The sequence below is a fragment of the Pieris napi genome, chromosome Z (assembly GCF_905475465.1).
Source record: "Pieris napi chromosome Z, ilPieNapi1.2, whole genome shotgun sequence".
In the NCBI taxonomy this organism is placed as follows: Eukaryota; Metazoa; Arthropoda; class Insecta; order Lepidoptera; family Pieridae; genus Pieris; species Pieris napi.
This window is the reverse complement of record NC_062259.1, coordinates 7,474,604-7,496,280: the sequence shown is the minus strand read 5'-3', so window position 1 is coordinate 7,496,280 and position 21,677 is coordinate 7,474,604. Positions and strand designations below refer to the sequence as shown.

Below are 21,677 nucleotides of genomic sequence, written 5' to 3'. Positions count from 1 at the left end.
TTGACCATCACCGTTCCGTTAAGCCATTAAGTCATATATTGATTGAACTCCGGAGAATACTTAAAAATAGCAAAGGACTGGAATTCTTTGCCTCTTTCAATCTCCCCTATACAGTCTCCAATAGGCCGCATCTCACTTAAGATCAGGTGGGATTGTACCCTGTCCTAACCAGTCCTGTATAAAAAAGCACCCCGCTTTTATATATAAATAAATACGTACGTACGATACGCGACATATTCGACAAAGCACAATCGATCGCGACGTTACGTCTTGCGTCTTTGGTTTTACATTCTCACGTATCGAAATAAAGCTTTATAATTGTTTTCCCTATTAACTATAATATTATTACTAAATTAGTCTGACAAAATTTTAAATTTTCTAAAATTCAATGGGTGTTTATAAATGTGCATTATTGTTTGTGATTCCTTTCAAAACGCCACTACATTATAAAATAGGTCCGGTTTATGTTTCACTAAAGCCAAATTATATCTTTTTAATTTATGTCCTCCTACTATAGAGTAAGTGAACCATGTTATAATAATTATTTCAGGTGAACAAAATGCGTTTGGAGCACGAAGATGGCGCCAATTTGTTCATTGTGAAGTCCAATTCGAACAAGCCCCGCTCTTTCTACTGCCGTGCTCCTGACGGGCGCCTTCAACACTGGATTAAGACACTTTCCAGTATCCTTGAGTCGCAACTCAATTTTGGAATGAGACTTGAAAACCCTAGCGCGTTCATGAACGATGAACCGCCACGTGAACCTTCCGCGTAAGTTTTAACAGCTTTCTTCATAAATATCGGGTTTTCTCAGAAATTAAAGCCTTATTTAACTCAAACTAATTGGTGGTGGCACATACTAAGATTGTAAGGTGCTAACTCTTTAAATGTTTACTATCGAAACATAATTTAACTTGCTATTTATTTAATGTATTAGTTATAAACCGTATTAAGTAATTAGTAAGCGGCCTATAACTGTTGTATTATGCTAGCACCAATGTCGTTACACGATTATTAACAAAGAATTTATAATAATTTTAAAAATTCAGTGCTTGGCTTAATTACTTGCGTTGTGGTTTATGCTATAATCTATATAATCAACAGTTATCAAATGTACGTGTTTCTTTATATTTTGCATAATAATATATTTTACACCATCTTTTATAGCCTGAAAATGTAAGGAGTCGGCCCACATGCCTTCCCAACGAATCTTGAACGGAGTCGCAATAAAATACTGCCATAGTGTTATGTCACATTTTGTTCGTCATTATATCGTGTTTATTAGACGCGTAGGCTAGGAATTTGGAATTGAATTAGCGATTAGTGATTATCAATAATATCATTCACAGAAATCACTAACATATTTAGCTATTCGCTAGTAAACATTTTAACGTCATCAATATTGCTTATTATGATATTCTGGTCCAACTAACATTATACCGTTCTATGCCGGTGTCTTATTGTATAAGTTTTATATATTGAGTGTGCTTTGTGCTTTTAATATAGATAGCAATTGATGAGCATTTATTGTAGAAAAAGCCTTAATATTTACATGGAACAGTATCGAAATTAAGATTGTCATAGTATACGCGTATACATACAGTAGTACGTTGCGTTTGGGTTGCATTATGAATAAAATTTGCATGGAGATCCACGTAGTTGTTTAACACATTAAAGCAATATTAAAGATCCTTTTCGTATCGATAATTCACGTGTTTAGTTTATGGCAGCTATTCGACTTCTATGTAGTTAACATATATACTTAATACAGCATTTATTGAAAACAAAATCTTATATCAAGTATTTGAAGGAATAGTTGGACTTGTTGTTAAAATAGTACTTTCAAGATGAAATTTCCTAAATACTATAGAATTGTCGTCATCTTCTATTATAATCTTTGTAAAAAAAATACATATCGGGTTACGTAGTGTGTAAGTTATTTCTGATATACACTGTTTACGCTTGTAAAGTACACATTTGCTCATTTTAACGGGACATAGTTGCATGTAGACAGCAATATATACTTTATACAACTATATTTTTCTTTAGGATACATGTAAACTAGTGTAAGTTGCAATGCTTTAGAATCTAGATATTTATGACTGGGAAATTTGATGTTATTTTACATATTACGTTTAGTATTGCCCATTATTGTAATCAATCAAGTTTTTCCATACAAACTTATACAATCGGGAGGAATTATGACTTTTATTGATTTAAATTAAAGAATGTATCTTATTCGTGTGATTTATTTATATTTCTATTAAGATTCATATATGAAATTAATATTTTCATTGCAAGTATCCCACGCTCTCAGGAAATAGGAATTCAGTATTATTAATGCTTAAAAACGCTACGAACAACATCATAAAATTTTCTGCGATATCTAGAATCAATAGAATCTAGTGCAAACAATATTTCGTATATCGACGTCATTTTATGGAAAATGTTTAAGCACTAATTGGTTGAATAACACCATGCAATAGCATATAGTACTACTGAAATACAGTTTAGATTCTAAGGTATATAGGCGACCACTAGATGCTACCCAATTATGTATTGATTTTATTAAGAGTTAGCTAGGTACATTGTCTTCCACCTGGTGAAGGTTTTTATAAAAGTGAAAAATTGATCAGTGATGTTAAGTAATTTGTTACGCCGTAGTTATTTAAGTGTCGGTTGTCGTCGCTTGTATTTTACGAACCGCACTTAAAATCATTGTAACTTTTGTAACGTGAGAGCATTTAGAGACATACAGATCCATTACTGATTTTAACACTAGTATATTTCAAACAATATTAAGCGTATTTTCTTATTAAAGTAACTGCACGATCCAACTAACCACTTAGATACTATGTATTTGTTCGAATTATACTTGTAACACTGTGTATTTATAATTTTGAACTGTAGACTGTATATATATGTATATATATATACTCTATATTGTTTTGGGCTGTATATATCTAGTGCTAAATCACTGTAATGGTAACCATGTATCTTTTACAATGAGTAACCAATAAATGTGAATAAAGAAATGCTTGTGGTTTAATGCTTCTAGTCCTGCATGCTTATTATGTATTTGGTTGTTTTTTTTTTTTAGGGGGCCAGCTTCCAGCTTACAACATTTATCGATGCTGAGCTATTATACCAGCTAATTTATTATAAGTTTTCTTTTTGTTTAACATTATATATGCTGAGTTAGCAATTGTTGACAAGACCGAAGTCGAATGATTATTAAAATGTGGTAGGCCTTTATAGTGAACAATGTATAATTTAAGAGCTGGTGTGCCCAATTTTATTTTGTTTTATTTTATTTTTTTAACCCGTCCTTTTCCCCTCCTAGTGATTGTTGGTGGGCGCTTCGAAAGGCTGAGAGCGTGTCGCCATCTTTGGGTGACAGACAAGAATTAATTCCAAGGACGCAACGTCCGCACGCTAAAGCGAACACTATTAATCTTCCAACGAGCGCAAGAGACGATCACAAGAAAGCCAGTTCTGCCGTGAGCCCAACTTCACCGCCTCACGCCAATGTAAGTATAGTTATTAAGTCGAACAAACGGTTATTAAACCATCTATGCCGTCTCCGTAGCTCAGTTGATCTGTTAAATGCACTTAATATATTTGTTCAGTTGGGAAGACACAGAATATACGAAAATTTAGGAGCAAAAATTAAACTAAAATAAAAACTTCTTGGCGTATTTAAAGCTTTTCCTGCACTTTATGGGTTAAATTAAGGCTTGATATATTAAACATATGTATTTAATTATTATTGGAATTGCATAGTGTACTGCAAGTATGGTACGAAAACATTGCCTCCATTAATATAGCTGAAATTGAAAGTTCGGAGTTTGCTTACTATGTTTTATTATATTCATTATGAGCTTGATCATGAAGGAATCTTTTCTATGCATTTATTACAATATACTATAATATATTTCTATTTCTGCATTCTGTGGTTTCTTCTCCTTTGCATGTTCTTAACGCTTTTATTTATTTCTTTTGTTGTAGGTATGATATACACGGGAATGCATTTTTAACATAGACTGTGATACGATCGATAAGAAACAAGACTGCAATGTGTTAAGTGTTATTAAATAGCGCCAAGTTATTTAAAGTTATTTTTATTGACTATAATTAGTTTAATGGACAGTGGGTTCGACTGCAATAGGGTAAGCGTGCATGAATGGCTTGAATGTTATTTTCTGTGCCCGATTATTATGAATATATGTATGGCAGGGTCTATCAAAGCGGGCTTGGGGCCTGAAGCTTCGTCGAGGCGGAAGTGGCGCTGGCGAACCGAGTGACGGGCTGGTCACTGAGTTACGACCGCCTGAGCTGATCGAGCCAGCTACAGACGTGACGGTCGCGCCAGGGGCCTCTGCAGTTCTTTCTTGCCGGGCTAACGCCACACGTGCCACAGCTTCGTGGCGAAAAACTGCACCTGAAACACGTGCGTTACGACACGGCGGTCGTTTCGCTATAAGCCTTGCAGCGGACGGACTGGCGTCTTTAGTCATACACGCTTGCCGCGCGTCTGATGCTGGTGTTTACTGTTGCCTTGTGGGTAACGAGCTGGGTGGTGTGCAGACATCTGCACGGTTGACTGTTGGCTCCGGTGGCACACCCGGTATTCCTGCTGTGCGAGCACACCCCGGGGGTGGACTTGTAGTGCATTGGGATGAACCTGAAGCCGCCCATCTCGAATATTGTCGTTTTGGCGAAGGCGAGTGGCGACGAGCGACAGAAACACCTGCTGCTGCAAATACTTTGGCTTTAGAAGAACTTCCCGCGGGCCAATATAGCTTTCGCCTTATCTGTGCTCGTAGTAGTGCAGCAGGCGCGGCGTCTGACCCAGCAACGTGTGGTGGCGGTGGAGGTTGGCAAAGAGAACAATTTTCAAGAAGATACTCTATTGAAGAAGAGATTGGTCGAGGTCGTACAGCTCGCGTGTTGGCTGCCCGGGATACTGGGACTGGACAGCGAGTTGCTTTAAAACAGGTACATTTTTATGTTTAAGCCTAATAAATTCTTAAAATTATTAGAAATAGTTGAAAAGTGCTGTCAATCCTTTAAGTTCTCATTAGTGTAAGAAATACTTTAAATGCTATCAGTTTAAGAGCAGAGTAGAGCTAGTGGCTTGATCGTGCGCCTCTCAACCCTGATATAGTGCGTTCGAATGTTTCAGTGCATCAGTTTTCATGCAGGAATTTTCTTTGTAAGTGCACATTTAGCATTAGCTCATATGATGAAGAAAAACATTGTGAGGAAACCCAGCATGCTTTAGACCCAAAAATCTACAGCGTTAGCTTTCTGTGACTATGCCTCTCTCAGGCAATAATTATTAATAGGCATTAATAAATTATCAAGTAAAAGGCGTAACGGTTCTTATTTTTTTTAGTTTAAGTCTTGTATAGACATCATTTTTATTTAATAATGGAATGTATAATGCTGGTGTTGAAACACGGATAAAATTGTTGAAAATTATTTTTAAAACTCTTAGAAAGAATACAATTGATTAACAATCACCCATTTATGGCGTGATCAAAGAACCGTGTAAGCTATCTACAATCCTTTGCATACTTTTTAGGTTGTAGCAGGCAGGGGTGCAGATGCGATGCGAGAATACCGTATTCTATCGGGTGGAGCTCACAATGCAGTCGTGCGGGCACTGGCTCTATTCGCGGAAGTACCAAGAGCCGGTGCACACACTCTAGTACTGGAGCTAGTAGCTGGCGGCGCGTTACTTGACTACGCTGCTGCTAACCCGCTCGCGTATACACAACGCGCAGTCGCAATGCACTCTAGACAATTGCTATCTGCCCTCGATTGGCTTCATTCCAATAATGTTGCACATCTTGATGTCCGGGTAAGTGCTTTATTTTTAACTCCCTCTCAACCTTTATAAGTAACTTTATTATTTACAATTTTATATTTTTTTTTTCTATAGTACGATACACACTTTAGTTTTGAACGACTACTTTGCTATCCTTCTTCAATAGTAGCAAAAATATTCATCTGGCCTAATTTACACATACTGTACTCTTATGTATAGTCAATTTAGTAAGAATATATATTTTTTTAAATATAAACATATTAATGGTTAAACACTTATACATTTGGTTCTTTTTTCCTCAGCCTGAGAACATCCTTGTGGAACTCAGCGGTAGTCAACCTCAGCTCAAATTGGTGGACTTCGGATCGGCTATAGAAATAAACACGGAAACAGAAGGGTGTCGTGGCACTGTATTACCGCCTGCGCCCGCCCAACTTGAGTTTGCGCCCCCCGAGTGCGTCCTTGGCCGTCCGCCCGCCCCCGCATGGGACGCTTGGGCGGCTGGGGTCTTTTTATATGTGTTCCTAACTGGGGTACGTAACTTTTTTATTTATAATAATTACATATATCAAGAGTCATAGTTCGCTCTAATTCTAAATATAGCCAATGACCCTTTCAGGTAATTTATTTACAAAAAAAAAAGCCAGAGTTTTTTTGATTCAGTGTTGAATTTTGAAAAGAGATACTTAAAAAATATTTTCTTTCTTTTTCAGCTGTCACCATTCCTGGACGAGTCTATAGAGGAGACAACAGCAAATATAATTAAATGCGATTATTGTTTTCCGCCGGAACATTGGTCGGGGATAGAGGAACGCGCACAAACACTTATTAGATCTCTTCTAGACTCGACACCAAGTCGTCGACTTACACCAAAGGACGCCCTTACGGACCCCTGGTTTGATGATGTACGTTTATTTAATATATGAGTAATTAAGATCATGTGGGTCTCATACCTAATTTATTTAAGCCGGGACACCTTCGTTCATTGCATAGCATAGAATCGCCCCCAAAATTCGTGTTCAATTACTACAGTAATAATAATTTATATGTAAAAAAGATGAGCACTCTTCAATGCTAATTTGTATAGACAAATGGGTTGGATTTTTTTATTATCTGACTTTGACATTCTGCAATTCAATTAAGAAATAAACCTTCGAGAAGTCTTCTTAAAAAGCATTAAATATACAATAACCATACGGTTATATTAAACATAAATCATTATAGTTAGTAAGTTGAAGCGCCGTCCTTGTCATAGATAAAAAATAAGTCGTTAAAAAACATTTATTAACAGTTTATAACATATAATATATGTATGTAGGAATAGGCCCAGACATCAGAAGTAAACCATGAAATGCAATTATTAATAATTCAATCAATATAATTTTATAGGAGGGATATTTAGAATAGAGGGAATTTTATAGGAATATTACATAGACCTAGTATAGTAATAGTACCCTTATATATTTATTTGTATATTATTTACAGGCACCAAGCTCATGCCTATCAGCAACACAACTCAAGACGTTCCTCGATCGACGGCGACCCTCCGGCCATGGTAACGCACTTCACTCTTTGCGCTCACCCAACGACACTTGATAGCTCATTTACACACATACATTTTGGTCACGGCCAATCTCAATAACCAAGTATACGAATTTGAGTTGGTATTGGATTGTATTTTTCTAATCCGACGCTAAAACCGATTTTGAATCCAGCTTCTAGCTGGACAGATACAATATATCAACTAAATATGCTGTAATCCTTGAGGTTAAGGTGCATTTTACAATGAAGTATTGTATCCCTTTAGGCTTTTGCCGTTATCAGCACTTTTTCAACGGATTGTGTTGCTTAAAGATGTCTGGCGGGCGGTCGAGCTTAGCTTTGCTTGATAATGGCCCACGTCTTGTAAAGTAGATCTTAACGGTTCAAAGGTTTATCGTATAATATAGTCATTGTACCCACCTTCCGGTTTCGACACGAAATCACTGCGATATTTTCAATGTTTTAGTCGATATTTTTATGCCAAATGAATTTCGCTTTTAATTCGCGTGTGAACGCGTGCACGCTTCAACTTTCGTGTTTACTTCTCCTGACTTAAAGGCTTATGAATAAAAACTAAATCAATCTAATTACAGTCTTAACTAACGTACTTTTCCGTCTCTTTCTGTCAAATTGTGATTACGCTGTGATTGAAAGTGACATGAGTACGTTAGTTAAAATTTTGTAATTAAATTGATTTATTTTTTATGAATAAGGAGGCTACTCTTATATCAAAAATATCAGTCGTTATTTTTATTGAAATTATATAAGAAATTAAACTTCACCGATACCGTCAATGGTCCGTTTTCTTTTAGCGTAGATAACATTTTGAATCATTTAATATGTCGGTGAACTTGATGCTTAATGTCCGAATAAAGTCAAACTTAAACGTCAAATATGAGAGCTACTCAAACCTATTGCTATCTCGCAGCACCCTTAGTACGATGAATACGTTTTTTTTTTTAATCTAATATATTTATATAATTGAATGTAAAATTAACAATAGATTTTAGCATGGGAAACTTGAAGACGCTGTGGACGTATTTGGAACTAACGGATGCAAATTCGTTCGTCCGGAACGAACATTAGTTTACGAATACTTTACTAAAAAAATCAAAGATACTAAGGGTACTCTGAAGACACAATATTTTTGAATACCACTCGGGACTTTTTAAAATCAATTTAGTTACGCAGAAATCTTCTCAGATTTTTTATAATTTCTGATGGTCTTAACGCATTTACGCCAATCTAGCCCTGAGTCACAAAATGGTAATTGTATATCTATTCTCCATTTATAAGAGAATAGGCTGTTATTGACGTAAACGCTTTGACCAAAGTGACTGCGTAAAACTCCACGGTAAGTTTAATAACTATTAAACGTCTGAGTATATTTGTACGGTAGAACGCTTAGTGGCTACGCAAGAGACATGTCATACAAATATTTGAAACAGACGTTATTAAACTTTGTGGAGCTCATGACGACTGGGCGTATAAGGGAAGTGTCTGTGATTTTTGCTTGATAATGTATTACGTGCTTTTACCTAATTTAATCTTGTACTTTTAATTATAAATGTATATAGCACCTAGATTTAATAGCTTTAAGTCTTATTTTAATTTTTTGACCAAATTATGAATTATTAAGACGTCGATCCAAATTGCATATTTTGGCTCAGTAAAAATATTGTAAGGAATTTGTTTTGTCTTATATTTACACAAACACATATTAGGTTTTTTTTTAATTTCGTTTATTTACATATTTTGATGTTAATTAATTTGCCACTTTGTATACTTTTTGGCCATACTGACAATGATTATATCGGTTAATTTGCTAGTCAAAATATTTTAAATCGAAAATGTTTTTAAATTCCCTGATCTTGACCACACTAATATCAACATTGTGGCGTATTTTGTATGAAAATTCTCAATGTACACTTGAGTTTACTTATTTCGTTCATTATAATTTTAAGAATTATAAAGTATTTCAATCGCAATTTGTTCTAATTTCTATAAGCTTCATATGTCGAACCTTATAATTAATAGTTCGTCATAGTATAATCTGATGAATATAAAATTGCATACTTTATCGAAATTATTTCTTATTTGTCATATGTACTTTAGTATAACGCACACAAGGCATTTTGCGCTTTAACGGTCATCGCAATTCTTCAGCAGCATTATTTTAAAATAATATTTATAATAATGACACTGAAGGATACTTTAAAAGAAACTGTAAGTACTAATGTACTTTGATGTATATCTATAATTATCATTTTCAATCACCGTATTATAAAAACTCAATATATAATTTTCGGAAAATATTGTGTTTTATTTTTACCGTTCTCTGTTTAGAAGTGAGTTTTTTTAATTCTTATTCTTTACAAATATATGGTTAAAGAGCGTGACGCTGAGAAAAGAGATATTTACGGCACGGCCCGTTTGAATGTGGTCAATAGAATGTCAACAGTCCAACACAAGGAGATTGCTTTGCGTCACCTCCCGTATGTATGCCCGTATGCTTCGTGCCAAATAATTCTACGTTAATTCGATTATCGCTCTGGTTCGTACTAGAGATATGTTATATTTTTACGCTTTAAAACGCTATTTAAGTCTGAGAGTAAATGTAGATAAGAACGCTAATACCGTTAGAATATGTTAACGTAAAATTGTAAACACCGTTAGATTGTAATCTCTCTCGCGAGATTATAAACTGTCGAAAGATTGTGAACCTCAGCGTACTGCTTACAATTTAACGTATTATTGTACTACACTAACTTAGTTATCATTTAAACTTCTTTGGTCAATTACAGATTAATTTTACTTCCCAACAATTTCATATAACTACCGAATAATAATACGTTAATTTGTAAGCAGTTCGTTGAGGTTCACAATCTTTCGACAGTTTACAATCTCGCGAGATAGATTACAATCTAACGGTTTTTACAATTTTACGGTGACAAATAGATCAACAACAGTGAATTTTATTGAGAGAGAATGTTTAAGTGTGGATCCATAAATACTCGTATAAAATATAATAAAAAGTTAAATATTGAAAAGGCAGAATATTTTGTTATAGTTGTACATATTTTATAGGAACATGTACTTAGCCGCCAAGTCTCGATCTGATAATTCATATTCAATTAGGTATTTGAGTCAATTCAATAACAGTTGTAATGAAACTCATTTATTAAATAAATCATGTGCCTATTAAAGTAATATTTAAATACAAAAAGAGGTGTTACAGCATATCAAAACTACAAAACCTACTTTGGCTCATTGTGTTGAGGTTTAATTAAACATTAAAATAAACTTAAATTGAAATATCCCTAACATTTCTGAAAATACTTCATAAAATCAGTGCAGTTAGATGTAATAATTAATCCAGTTCAAATTCCCAACAACTCAAATAAAAAACACATTTCTTCTTCTTAAATATATACGTATTAATTAAATTAAACATTTTAATAGACATAGACTCGAAATATTATTGAAAATATTTTATAAAATGCAAGAGACATTAATAGGATAAAAAATATCGCATATCATATTGCGTGTATAAACCAAATGATCATCACAACATCGAACACGATACATTGAATAATTTAAGACAAAACTTTGGTGTCAAATCAATACTTTATTCCCGACTGAACTTTTGCCATCATTTCAGCCGATTTGCGAAATTGGGTCTGTTCATTTTCGGTCAACCGTTGTCGTATCACATCCGATACGCCACTAGAGCCCAAAACGCATGGCAGAGACAAAAACACGTCCTGCTCGATTCCGTGTTCACCCTGCAATAAACAATGTTTTTAAATATAGTTGCTAGTTGTACGACGCGGCGGTTCGAGAGATCACATGAATCACGATCACCCGCACGCAAATCACAACTTCAGGTAATGGTCCAAAAGTTCGGGCCTACAGATATCAGCTATGCTGCGCCTGCTGCAAAGCCTAACAAAAACATAACTTCCTTAATATCTCAATCTGGAATTTTTGTAATTAAGGAAACATAATTTTAGACATAGTATTCTATGCCTGCGTGTTTGACTATCCGAGACCAATATATATTGTTTCACCAATCGAAACCGAACCACATATTGAGACAAATGAGACTTATTATTATGTAGACAACATAATTATATAATTAAATAAATACCTTCACATATGTTGTCACTGCGTGCACGCTATTTGCGTTTGTTAGTATTGCAGAACACAGCTGCGAAAGCGACAATCCAATGGCCCATGATGTGTATCCCTTCAATTTGATTACTTCGTACGCACTTTTCACCACCATATCGTGGATATCCTTCCAGCTTTCAGAGTCTTTGTCAGTTCCGATGTCAGGATTCATATCACTGAGTCTAACACCAGCGATGTTGACACCCGACCATACTGGCACTGTAAAATAAACAGGTATAAATGTAAAGTATAGTATATAATATGTATTAGCAGTGTTTCCAAAAGTTTAATGGGGCACGTATAAAAGTATTGTTTTTAGTTATCTGATCGCCGACATGCCATAAAAAAGGAACCAACTAAAAGATATATTATTCTAACGATAATAGAATTCCACAAATTTATTAAATTAAGCTATTTCAATAAATAATTTAGTCTCTATGCTTGTTATGAAGCCAGTGAAGAGTAAATCATTTAGCAGCAGTGAGATATTAGCGGCATCTTCTACAGTTTCAGGAAGCAAAAAGGTAGTTACCGGTACCGGTGATAGTGGTCCGAAGTTAACGATTATCGAAAGAATGTAAAAAAAGTTTATTCGTCTACAAACGTAAACATTCACACCAATTGCTCTTCCACTTTGGCGACAATTGCCTCGCAATGGAAAATTTATTGTGTCCGTGTAAACAGAGTTCCAAACGCTATAATCGTATTTCGAGGTTTTGTGGCAGTTGCTACCATGAGTGGAGTGCGTGAGGGTATTTTAATTATTAATATAAGAATAAATTAAACGGAAAGAAATCCAAAATCTTTTGGGTAAAAAAATGGGTGTTTATAATTGATTTTTTCCGTGTTCCACAAACACTCGTTACTTTTAAAAAGTTCAATTAACATAATATTATCGGCAGCCCCAAAATTAAAAGGATTTTTGTGTCATTTTTGAGACAAAAATCCAATACAATACCCAATACTCTAATAATCACTAAACTCGAATGAAACATCTCGAACTCAAAACGATTCAAACTGATTTGTACGATACACGTATGAACATAAAAACATGTCATACGAGATCGTGTTTATATTAGTCGAGAATCTCATAAGTAAGAATCTTCTTACTAAAATGTCGATGTATAAACAGACGCAGGAAATTTGCCTGTATGTAAACATTTTGATATGATAATGCTATGGCGATCATTGCTAGACGATTTGACTCTTGACTCTCTCTGTCCAAATGGGCCTTTACAGTCTCATCATCATTTCTAGCAAGTCATCATTATTTAATATCTTTAACCAATTAGTACAGAATTATAACCAGTTATTTTTATCGGTTTACGATATAATTCAGACTTATTTAAAGTTTTTGAGATAATTTATTGATTACATTGACCCCATCGTAATTATAATTATCAAATAAGAAATATTTGGAAGAAATAAAAGTCCGTACGCTTGTCACTACATTTTGAAGTAATTAACTTGTTGCACCCTTAATTATTAAAATTGGGTCATATTTTTTAATTTGTAAATCCTTACATATTCATGTCTTATGCCATGCTTACGAGTATACGTAAATCAATATATATATTGTAATTTTTTTTTAGAGCATAAAACTCTTGATTCTGGCCTCAAAAACAAAATATGAATCGCTATTCCCAATAAAAAACCCAAAGTTTGCCTCCAACCTGGTGTCAATACAAAGGGCGTATACAAAAGCTTAAAATTAACTATCAGAGAACGTTCTTAGTTACATAACTTGGAAAATAAATATTGAAATAGTACATACCACTACTGTCTCCGTGCTCTCCAATAATATAACCGTGGCAGGAGGTGGTTGCAATAGAGAGTCTTTCAGAGAGAAGATATCTAAATCTTGCAGAATCGAGGTTCGTTCCTGAACCAATAACTCTATGCTTTGGGAGCCCGCTGATTTTCCACGTGACGTAAGTCAAAATATCTACCGGGTTACTGGCAATCAGGAAGATTGTGTCAGGGCTATATTGTAACAGCTGTACAAAAAATATTTTATTAACGACATCATTAAAAAAGCATGTACAAATAATTAGTAGGGGAATAATTTTCATCAACTGGTAGCTTTCGCGATCTCAAGCATTCCCAATACCTAGCGGTAATGTAGAGTTTAATAGCTAAAGTGTGTTGGGCTAACACCTGCTACATATCATAAACTTAAGCTTTTTGAAGTGCGTTGGCCTAAAAGTCATCATATTGATTTCTATATACACGATTTAAGGAAAACAACACTAATATGGTACCAGCCATTTAAGTTTCAGAGCGTATTAATTCTTAAAAGGCCGGCAACGCACTCGTGAGCCCTCTGGCATTGAGTATGTCCATGGGCGGCGGTATCGCTTAACATTAGATAAGCCTCCTGTCCGTTCGCCCCCTAATCTATAAAAAAAAACTAATGATGTTTCGTGGATTATAGGACTATATACTATCTGAGGACCTTAAACCTGTGTATGTATGAAGGTATATGTATGACTATATATGGCAATGTTGGTAGACGTTTCAGGAAGTCAGAACATATATTATGACTGATTGTAACACAACACTTAAACATTCATTATATAATATCTTAGATATGCTTAAGTAACAAAATACATAATCAAAAAGTTAACATTGACATTTGAAACTTTAATATCATTTATTAAACAAACAATGTAATTTAAAATCTGGTATCCTTATCAAAAATTAATAATTACAATTTCACACAGTGTCAACCTCAGGTTTATCACGGGGCACGCGAGATTTCGGTACGTTTAATTGGCAAACTTTAGATTGAATGCGCATTAAAATTAAATTATTATCTAACAAATACTATACAACGAACGCAAATAGCACACACTAAAAAGTAGTCGCCGTAGTGCGTACGTGAGGTGTAAACGGCAGCTGAGCAGTGGGTTATCCAAGTGCTTGGAGATGTAGTATTTTATATCAAATCGCTATACCACAAAAAACTACTAATACATAGACTACAAGAAATTATAACAATAAAAAAAAACTGGGGACGTAACTGCTTTCAGACTGAAGTCTGAAAGCCTTAGCTTAGTCTTATTCACTGTACGCCTGCCGTCCAGGTTTTAATCAACCGTTTTTAAGAAACGCTACTACTATAAAAATATACAAATTCGCTTTATCTGCTACACTTTTACGCTAACATAATAAATGAGAGAGACACCACGTGTCATATAACAATATAACCAAAATAGGAAAAGACTTCTCTAAGAAGAGAAGAAAGTCTCTAACCATGTGCAGACGCTAACCTCCGACACTACTGAACGCATTACGCCAATAGAAGCATAGATCGGAGCTACATTTGGACTATAATTTATTGATAATTTATATTACAAGGCATAATTTACTAAACCATTTTTGAAAACACTTAAATTAAAAATGCGATAGATTTCGTACAAACTTGAATAAAAAAATCTACTAAAATATTTGTTAGTTGTTACAAAAAAGTTCTTACTTTTGGGATGATGACTTTTAAGATGTCAGTATTTCTTTGCACCAGATCGAGCCGAGTCTCTCCTTCTCGCTGCCGGACACCAGCAGTCACCACACAAATCTTTGAACCAGCAGTAATTGCATAATCTATCGAGAATTAACGTTGCCTATTATTTATTTAAATCTTACCTCCGCCACACTTAAGAAAATAAGAAACAACTTTTAAATGTAGGCAAGCCTCCAATACTAGTAACTGAAATTAACGCATTTTTTAAAACAATCTTTCAAATATTACTACGTGTTAACTGTGAACCATGCGAAAGATAAAACAAAGTTATGTTAAACAATTAACTTAAAGGCCTTGATTTGCTTATTTTTGCAATAGTTCGTATAGGGAAATATATGTCAATTTCCCACTTAAAATTACAAACAATTTTTGTAATTATTAATTTTAAATATTCACCACACCTCATGATGGTTTCTTGATATAATGAAGAGAAAAGAATCTTACCGGTGCTAGCATTAATCTTGGCATTATTCATAAAAGCCGATCCATGTTGAAGATCCATCATTTCTCCTCTAAGCTTTTCCGCCATCACATCTACTAGAGCTATGTTGTTTGAAACTCCCTGACAAAAAAGATAAGTTTTTTAGCCATAATTCGAAAATGCTACTTTATAATTATATTTAAAAATAGCGCAACTCTACAACAAAAACAAAACTAAAGACTGGAAAGAAAAAAAAATATAATTTATACAAAAATGTAAAAGCTAATCCAATGGTTAATGGGTCACAATTAATATATATAAGTAGCTAATTTACGAGGCAGAAGATAAATGATCAAAAAGAAGATTTTAAAATAAATTTAAAGACAAAGCTCGTCTGATATCAAGAGGTAAGAAGATCCAAAGCAGGATACTTTGCACAGTAAAGGAGGAGTGATAGAATTCAGTTTTATGAATAGGGGTTTCAAGAATTACATTGACACGGGAACGCAAATCAAAACTACCGCCAGAAAGGAATATAAAATTTAGCTTTAAGTAACTAGGAGTTTTAGGGTTAAAAATAACGTTATAGAGAACTTAAGATATGATTATTAATATTTAATTTTTATTTTCAAGCAATTAAAAATTTGTGTTTATCAAAAAGTTAACCGTTCAAGCGGAAAATGAGTCTGATTCCGCTTGTAAGATGCTTGAATTATATTTTTATTGAGAAAACCTTAATGAGAACTACATCGTGTCCTGTTAAAAGAGTAACGATTTAATCAAAATTCTGTAGTTTTATCGCATCCCTAAGTTTCATTTATAATAAAACGAAATTAACGCCTTGATATTTATTTACTCTACTAACGAATGAACAAAGTTTATATCATGTATTAAATAAAACCTGCTTTATACTCACACAGCTATAATTTTCTATACAACCTTGAAATAAACTTAAAATTATTGAGTCTTATTTAATAGTAAAATGAATTTAAGAGTCAACGTAATAGCAAAAGTATAAAACGATATAGTTGCGATCTTTTTCGATTTAATTTACTCAAATGAAAATCTTTGGAATGTCAGGCACGCTGAAATGCAATTTCTCGAAGTTATTTTTATACTCTGTATCAGAGTGTGACAATACTTTTAACTCTTTGAAATAAAATCATTGTATAAAACTAAATTACATTTTATAAATATATAGTCTCACTGACGTTTGGATGACTACAACAAACATAAAATACATGGAGCGGTAGAACATACTGAAGAATAAATATTTTATAATTCAGTTTATAACAAATTAAGAATCCAAGTAGTCGAGAAGATACATACTTTTTACTTTGTTAAAATGTACTATGTTAAAACAAAAAGTTATACAAATTTCTAAATTTACTAACAGTAAACTTTTAAAGCTGATATGGATTTAGGTATAGATTAATATTGAAATTTATACCTGGGTAAGCATCGAGAAGACCGCAGCCATACCGACTTGGCCAGCTCCAACGACAGTTATCTTACAGCCAGTGTCTTCCTGCTTGGGCTGGAGCGGTTGAAACAGCTTCAGTATTGTCGCCATTTTGGCTAAAAATGTAATGATAGACACACAGTTAACACATTGAAATATAATACAGCTAGAAGTAGAAATAATTAAGATAAGTTAGTCTTTTTTTCTCCTCTCTCTTTTTATATGGCATGTCACGGGTGGATTTGAGCAGGTACGAGCATGACAATATACATTTTGCCCGGTCAAAACAGATTTATTTTGAAACGGAAATAAACTCCGATTTTTATGTAACACCACAACCTACTAACACTTTTGAAATTAGCCACAGATATACATCTTTAGACTTATATATCTCAAGTTTATCCTATTTCATTATATTATAAATTTCAAATGTATATTTATTTGCAAATTTTATATTTTGACAGTTCGTGATAGATTTTTCTTTAAAGTTTTATTTTTGATAAAATGAATAAATAATTTAGCATTTACATTTATACTCTTTATCTGATGACATATCCATCACAATATATTGGGATTCTTCAGTATAATTAATATTTTTAAGTTATGTATTTAGTTTCTAGAGTACTTAGGGCTGCTAGGAATAATAGCCATAAGCGCGCACTCTGTAATGATTTTTTATTTTGGTTTTATATTTTGTAAATAGTTTTTATATAGTGCAATAAAATTAAAAATATATAACATGTACAATGTACGTTAGGTTAGTTAGTTTATAAGTTAGGTTATAATGTTACGTATGTAAAAATATATAAAATATAAACCTATTCTCACAATCCCCTGAATAATGTTGCCTTATTAATAATTAAATGGTACCGATATTTAACACTTTTCTAAAAATAAAACTTTATTAATATCAAAAAATATTTAACAAATAAAATAATATAATATCATTTCTATTCCACGGTTTAAATATAAATATACAATGCTAGAATTTGAATTTTACTACTTATTGTTATCACGCTATATCACAAAAAATCTAATCTAAAATCAAGAAAGCCTGTAAAAACATTAATATGTATATAAAAGTCTACATAGAAAAAAATAAACTCGAATTATTACTCGGAAAAAATAATAGTATTAAATTTAGAACTCGGCAATTAAAAACATACAATATTTAAAATTCAATTTGTATTATAAAATAAACTTACACTTATACACAAACATTTTACTGACACTAGTAACTGCTAGTTGTAACATTATAACACAAAGTTACATCGCGGTTGAGGATAAAATAGCAATTCGCTGCAATTAAGGATAATTGTGGAGCATAAAATAATTGCGAATAAGCTTAGAAGGAAAAATTAACTTACGATCATAATATTTTTGTCCATTTACTTGATTTGAAGGCATTATGAAATTAAATTAATATTATGTAAAGTAGTCAGCACTGAATTAAATGTGGGTAAGCACGTAACGAAAGTTTGATACAAATGTGTGACGATCGAATTGAACCCGGCAAATTATAGGTGCAGTTGTTTTAGTTTAGTTTTCGGCGGTGGGGGAAGTGATTCAGCGTGATCGCGTGCTTGTGTAGAACTAAACGGTCATGCTGAGTGTCACCGCTCACGTTTGCTACTAAATGACTTTTCAGAACAGATCATAATTTTTTTCACATTTGAAGAATGGGAATATCAAATAATTATTATTAAAACTTGTACATCAAGTTTTATACGCTCTATTAATTTTACGCCATAATATGATGTTGACTGTACCTGATAAATTTTCTCATATTTCATAATATGAATGTATTAAGTTGCCCCTCAACCGTATGCTGAAAATCTAGCTGAAGCAATTATAAACATTTTTCTTACTAGTAATAAAATTGAATAATTAATTATTAAACCAAAGCACTTTTACACTAATATCAATTATCTAGAGTATAAAATTTCCATTATACGAAAATTTAGCTTTTAATAACATCAAACTAAAACTGCTCGCCTTTGCTAACACTTAAAGCGATACAAAACATTAATAAATTGGCTTTATTAGAAAATGAACAGTTGAGATATTAAAAAATATATATATCTCAAATGTTCTTGATCAATTAAAACACCAATTTAATAACTCATCTAAACATGTGTTGATTTACTTCTCTTTCTCATTCTCGAATTACAGTTTTATATTACAAGGACAACTGAAGGACGCAACACGTAAACTGCGCAACGCAGGACAAAAGTTTAGTTAATGCTAGGTATTTACTATACTACTTAAATTATTTTATAATAGACACAATATAGAGAACAGTAGAGCGCGAAAAATTATGCACTTTTTATGGTAAAAAAAAAGGATGTTTCGGAAAAAAATTAAACGTCGAATTGATAACTGCATTCGGTTAAAAAACTGCTTTGCATTACTTGAATAGATTAATCCAATGAATACAAATTACACTCGTAATTATAAAAAAATATCTGTTCAATAATTAAAATCAATAATAAATTGAATTTTGTCAAAACATAGTAAGTATTTACTAATATTAAAGCTCTTATTAACAGCGATTTGTAGGTTTATACAAATCAGAACCAAAATCGCTGTTGTATAGTAGGTTTTAAATAAAAGATAGAGCTGCTAGAACAAAACGGTTGGTGTCTGGTGTGTCTTCAAGGTCATTATCAAGATCAGTTATCAAAATGACTAATTTTTTTTCTAATTGAACTGTATAATGTAAATACAAATATTTGTTTTTAGTTCCACAAATAGATTAGAAAATTTGACATCTCTATCTATTTAATGGATTTATAAAAAAGAAACGTTCGATGTTTTGATAAATAGAAATATAATAAAGCAAATTTTACTAGATTGAAGGATATAATTATTGAATTTTAAAATCCTGAGTACAAATAAATTTTGCCTCACTATTGCAACATATGAGTAATCATCGGTAAAAATTCATCATACAGTTTCATAATGATTACTACATACAAAGACTGAACTTTACCTGTTATTCGGGCGCCGCACTAAAACCTAACACAAACAAAAACCACTGTTGCGCTTAAAAGTTCAATCGAAACTAACAATTTACACTATTTCTATTCGCTTCGAAGCGTATACGCTTAGTTGCGGAAGTAGGTGCAATTATAAACACGTAGTGTACCTACCTACGTGCACACTTCCAGGTAGAAAGTGCCGTGCGGTAGGTCACGTAGTGGGGGCGTCTGGAGATGTTATAGAGACACCAGCTGCGAGGCGGCCGGCGAGTTAATTCAAGGTGACCTTCAACAATCCATTTTAGAAGCCACGCCACCACGCATGCCCGAATAAATGCTGCACTCTCCTCCAAAATCTACCTAAATTACAAATAAACTCGGTTGAATTTCCTATACACTCGATCAATTGATACAGGACGATTTATGAAATGGTTTATCGTATGCACTGTGAATAGTTTCAAGCACTTAACTGATATCAAATTTGATAAAAACATCGATGAGCGATTGGGTTTGCATTTTTTAATAAATGAAGCAATACCCGGACATACTAAATTCAATATGGAGGCCAATGATTACAGAGATAAGTAAAAACCCATTGTCCTATTAAGGATAATGCTATTCTACGAATGGGTCCTTTAACCTTTTGTTCTCTATAACTAGGTACCTATCACATTTAAAATGTAATTTAACCACCCAACTTTTGGGTTGTGTAAGCAGTACATTTAAATGACTCAATAATTTCAGTTTCCAAGACCCAAGTAATGAATGTTTGCGATGATGTCACAAAATGGCTGACGACTGATGTATGTAATTTGAGTAGGACTAAGCCATTGTGTTATAAGTGACGAGGATTTCCAGAAGATAATTTCAAAAGATTACACAAAACTGATAATATATTGCATACCTATATAGTAAATCTCACTCCTTTTATTATCGTTTGTATTTTATTTACATGGGTGCAATGCTAATTTCTAACCAGCACTGTGAGCTATATTAACATAAAATAATAATATACCTATTTTATATTGACTTTTGGTTGTTTGATTGGGGCTCAAAGTCTTACACAACAATAATGAATAATTATTCAATCATTTTTACTTTTACTTCATGAATAGGCGTATTTAATGCATTGCAATAAGGCGTGTATTTCAAATCACAAAATTAGGGTAACTATGTCATAAGGGCTCTCTGTTACGTTACAATGAAATAGTCACACAACTAAAATCGGTAAAGCGGTTTAAGGGCGAGGGGATCGTACTTACGTAGCTTTACATATGCGGCGGCCGCGCGAGGCTGTTTATGATTTATATTAATTTTTATATAATGTTGTAGATGACAATGTATTTATTGCCTGTCTTCAAACCTATTTGCATTTTTCTCTATTGACTATAATACCTGTATTCTATGTAACATAACTTAAATGTATATGAGTTCACTCTGACTTCAAATAAAAAAAAAAATATTTTTGTATTTATTTTTAATTTTATTAATTATTTTACTTTTTTATTTACAATTCAAAATAAGAAATCTATTAGTGTTGTACTATTATACATGTACCTATGTTGTATAGATTTTTATTTCATTTTTTAATACAAGATTAAAGTTGAAATAAAAATTATATTATATCAAGTAGAATATATTATCCTAGTTATGTATTCATTCACACTATTTAGATATTGCTCCTAATTTTTGAAGTATGACTCCTATTGCTATTTATTATTTTTAATTTATATTAATCCTAG

At 33.0% G+C, this 21,677-nt stretch overlaps 2 protein-coding genes across 10 annotated transcripts in view; one reads left to right on the top strand and one right to left on the bottom strand.

The window, feature by feature from the left end:
* LOC125062761 (kalirin) overlaps nt 1-9,688 on the top strand; it is an 86,198-nt gene extending 76,510 nt beyond the window's left edge. For 4 of the 6 annotated variants that reach the window (XM_047668884.1, XM_047668882.1, XM_047668883.1 and 1 more), the window contains 7 exons: nt 551-771; nt 3,344-3,530; nt 4,237-4,998; nt 5,588-5,866; nt 6,136-6,366; nt 6,547-6,738; nt 7,319-9,688. In XM_047668884.1, the coding sequence (XP_047524840.1) occupies nt 551-771; nt 3,344-3,530; nt 4,237-4,998; nt 5,588-5,866; nt 6,136-6,366; nt 6,547-6,738; nt 7,319-7,429 (1,983 nt within the window). In that variant the 3' untranslated portion in view covers nt 7,430-9,688. Of the gene's footprint in view, nt 1-550; nt 772-1,167; nt 3,036-3,343; nt 3,531-4,008; nt 4,143-4,236; nt 4,999-5,587; nt 5,867-6,135; nt 6,367-6,546; nt 6,739-7,318 lie in introns of those variants that run through there. The other 2 variants (XM_047668885.1, XM_047668886.1) reach the window with 2 other exon arrangements.
* Nucleotides 9,689-10,540: 852 nt separating this feature from the next.
* LOC125062438 (L-lactate dehydrogenase) lies at nt 10,541-20,245 on the bottom strand. Of its 4 annotated transcripts, none has more exons than XM_047668373.1 (7): nt 20,107-20,245; nt 16,943-17,070; nt 15,516-15,633; nt 15,027-15,151; nt 13,323-13,545; nt 11,526-11,767; nt 10,541-11,160 (listed from the first exon to the last, which is right to left on the bottom strand). In XM_047668373.1, the coding sequence occupies exons 2-7, from the start codon at nt 17,063-17,065 to the stop codon at nt 10,996-10,998; spliced, it is 996 nt and encodes a 331-aa protein (XP_047524329.1). In that variant the 5' UTR covers nt 17,066-17,070; nt 20,107-20,245; the 3' UTR covers nt 10,541-10,995. The 4 variants fall into 4 exon arrangements, with proteins under 4 accessions (XP_047524329.1, XP_047524330.1, XP_047524328.1 ...); XM_047668374.1 differs by having other exon boundaries at nt 20,123-20,226; XM_047668372.1 differs by lacking the exon at nt 20,107-20,245 and adding an exon at nt 19,947-20,078.
* Nucleotides 20,246-21,677: the final 1,432 nt, after the last annotated feature.

Bases quoted from the DNA above. Each gene is read 5' to 3' on its own strand.
- LOC125062438 (XM_047668371.1), bottom strand. From the start codon at position 18,361: ATGCCTTCAAATCAAGTAAATGGACAAAAATATTATGATC. The intron at 13,546-15,026 runs GTAAGAACTTTT...TTTTTTGTACAG, and splicing joins TAAAAGTCATCATCCCAAAA to CTGTTACAATATAGCCCTGA. The intron at 11,161-11,525 runs GTATTTATTTAA...TGTTTATTGCAG, and splicing joins CAGTGACAACATATGTGAAG to GGTGAACACGGAATCGAGCA.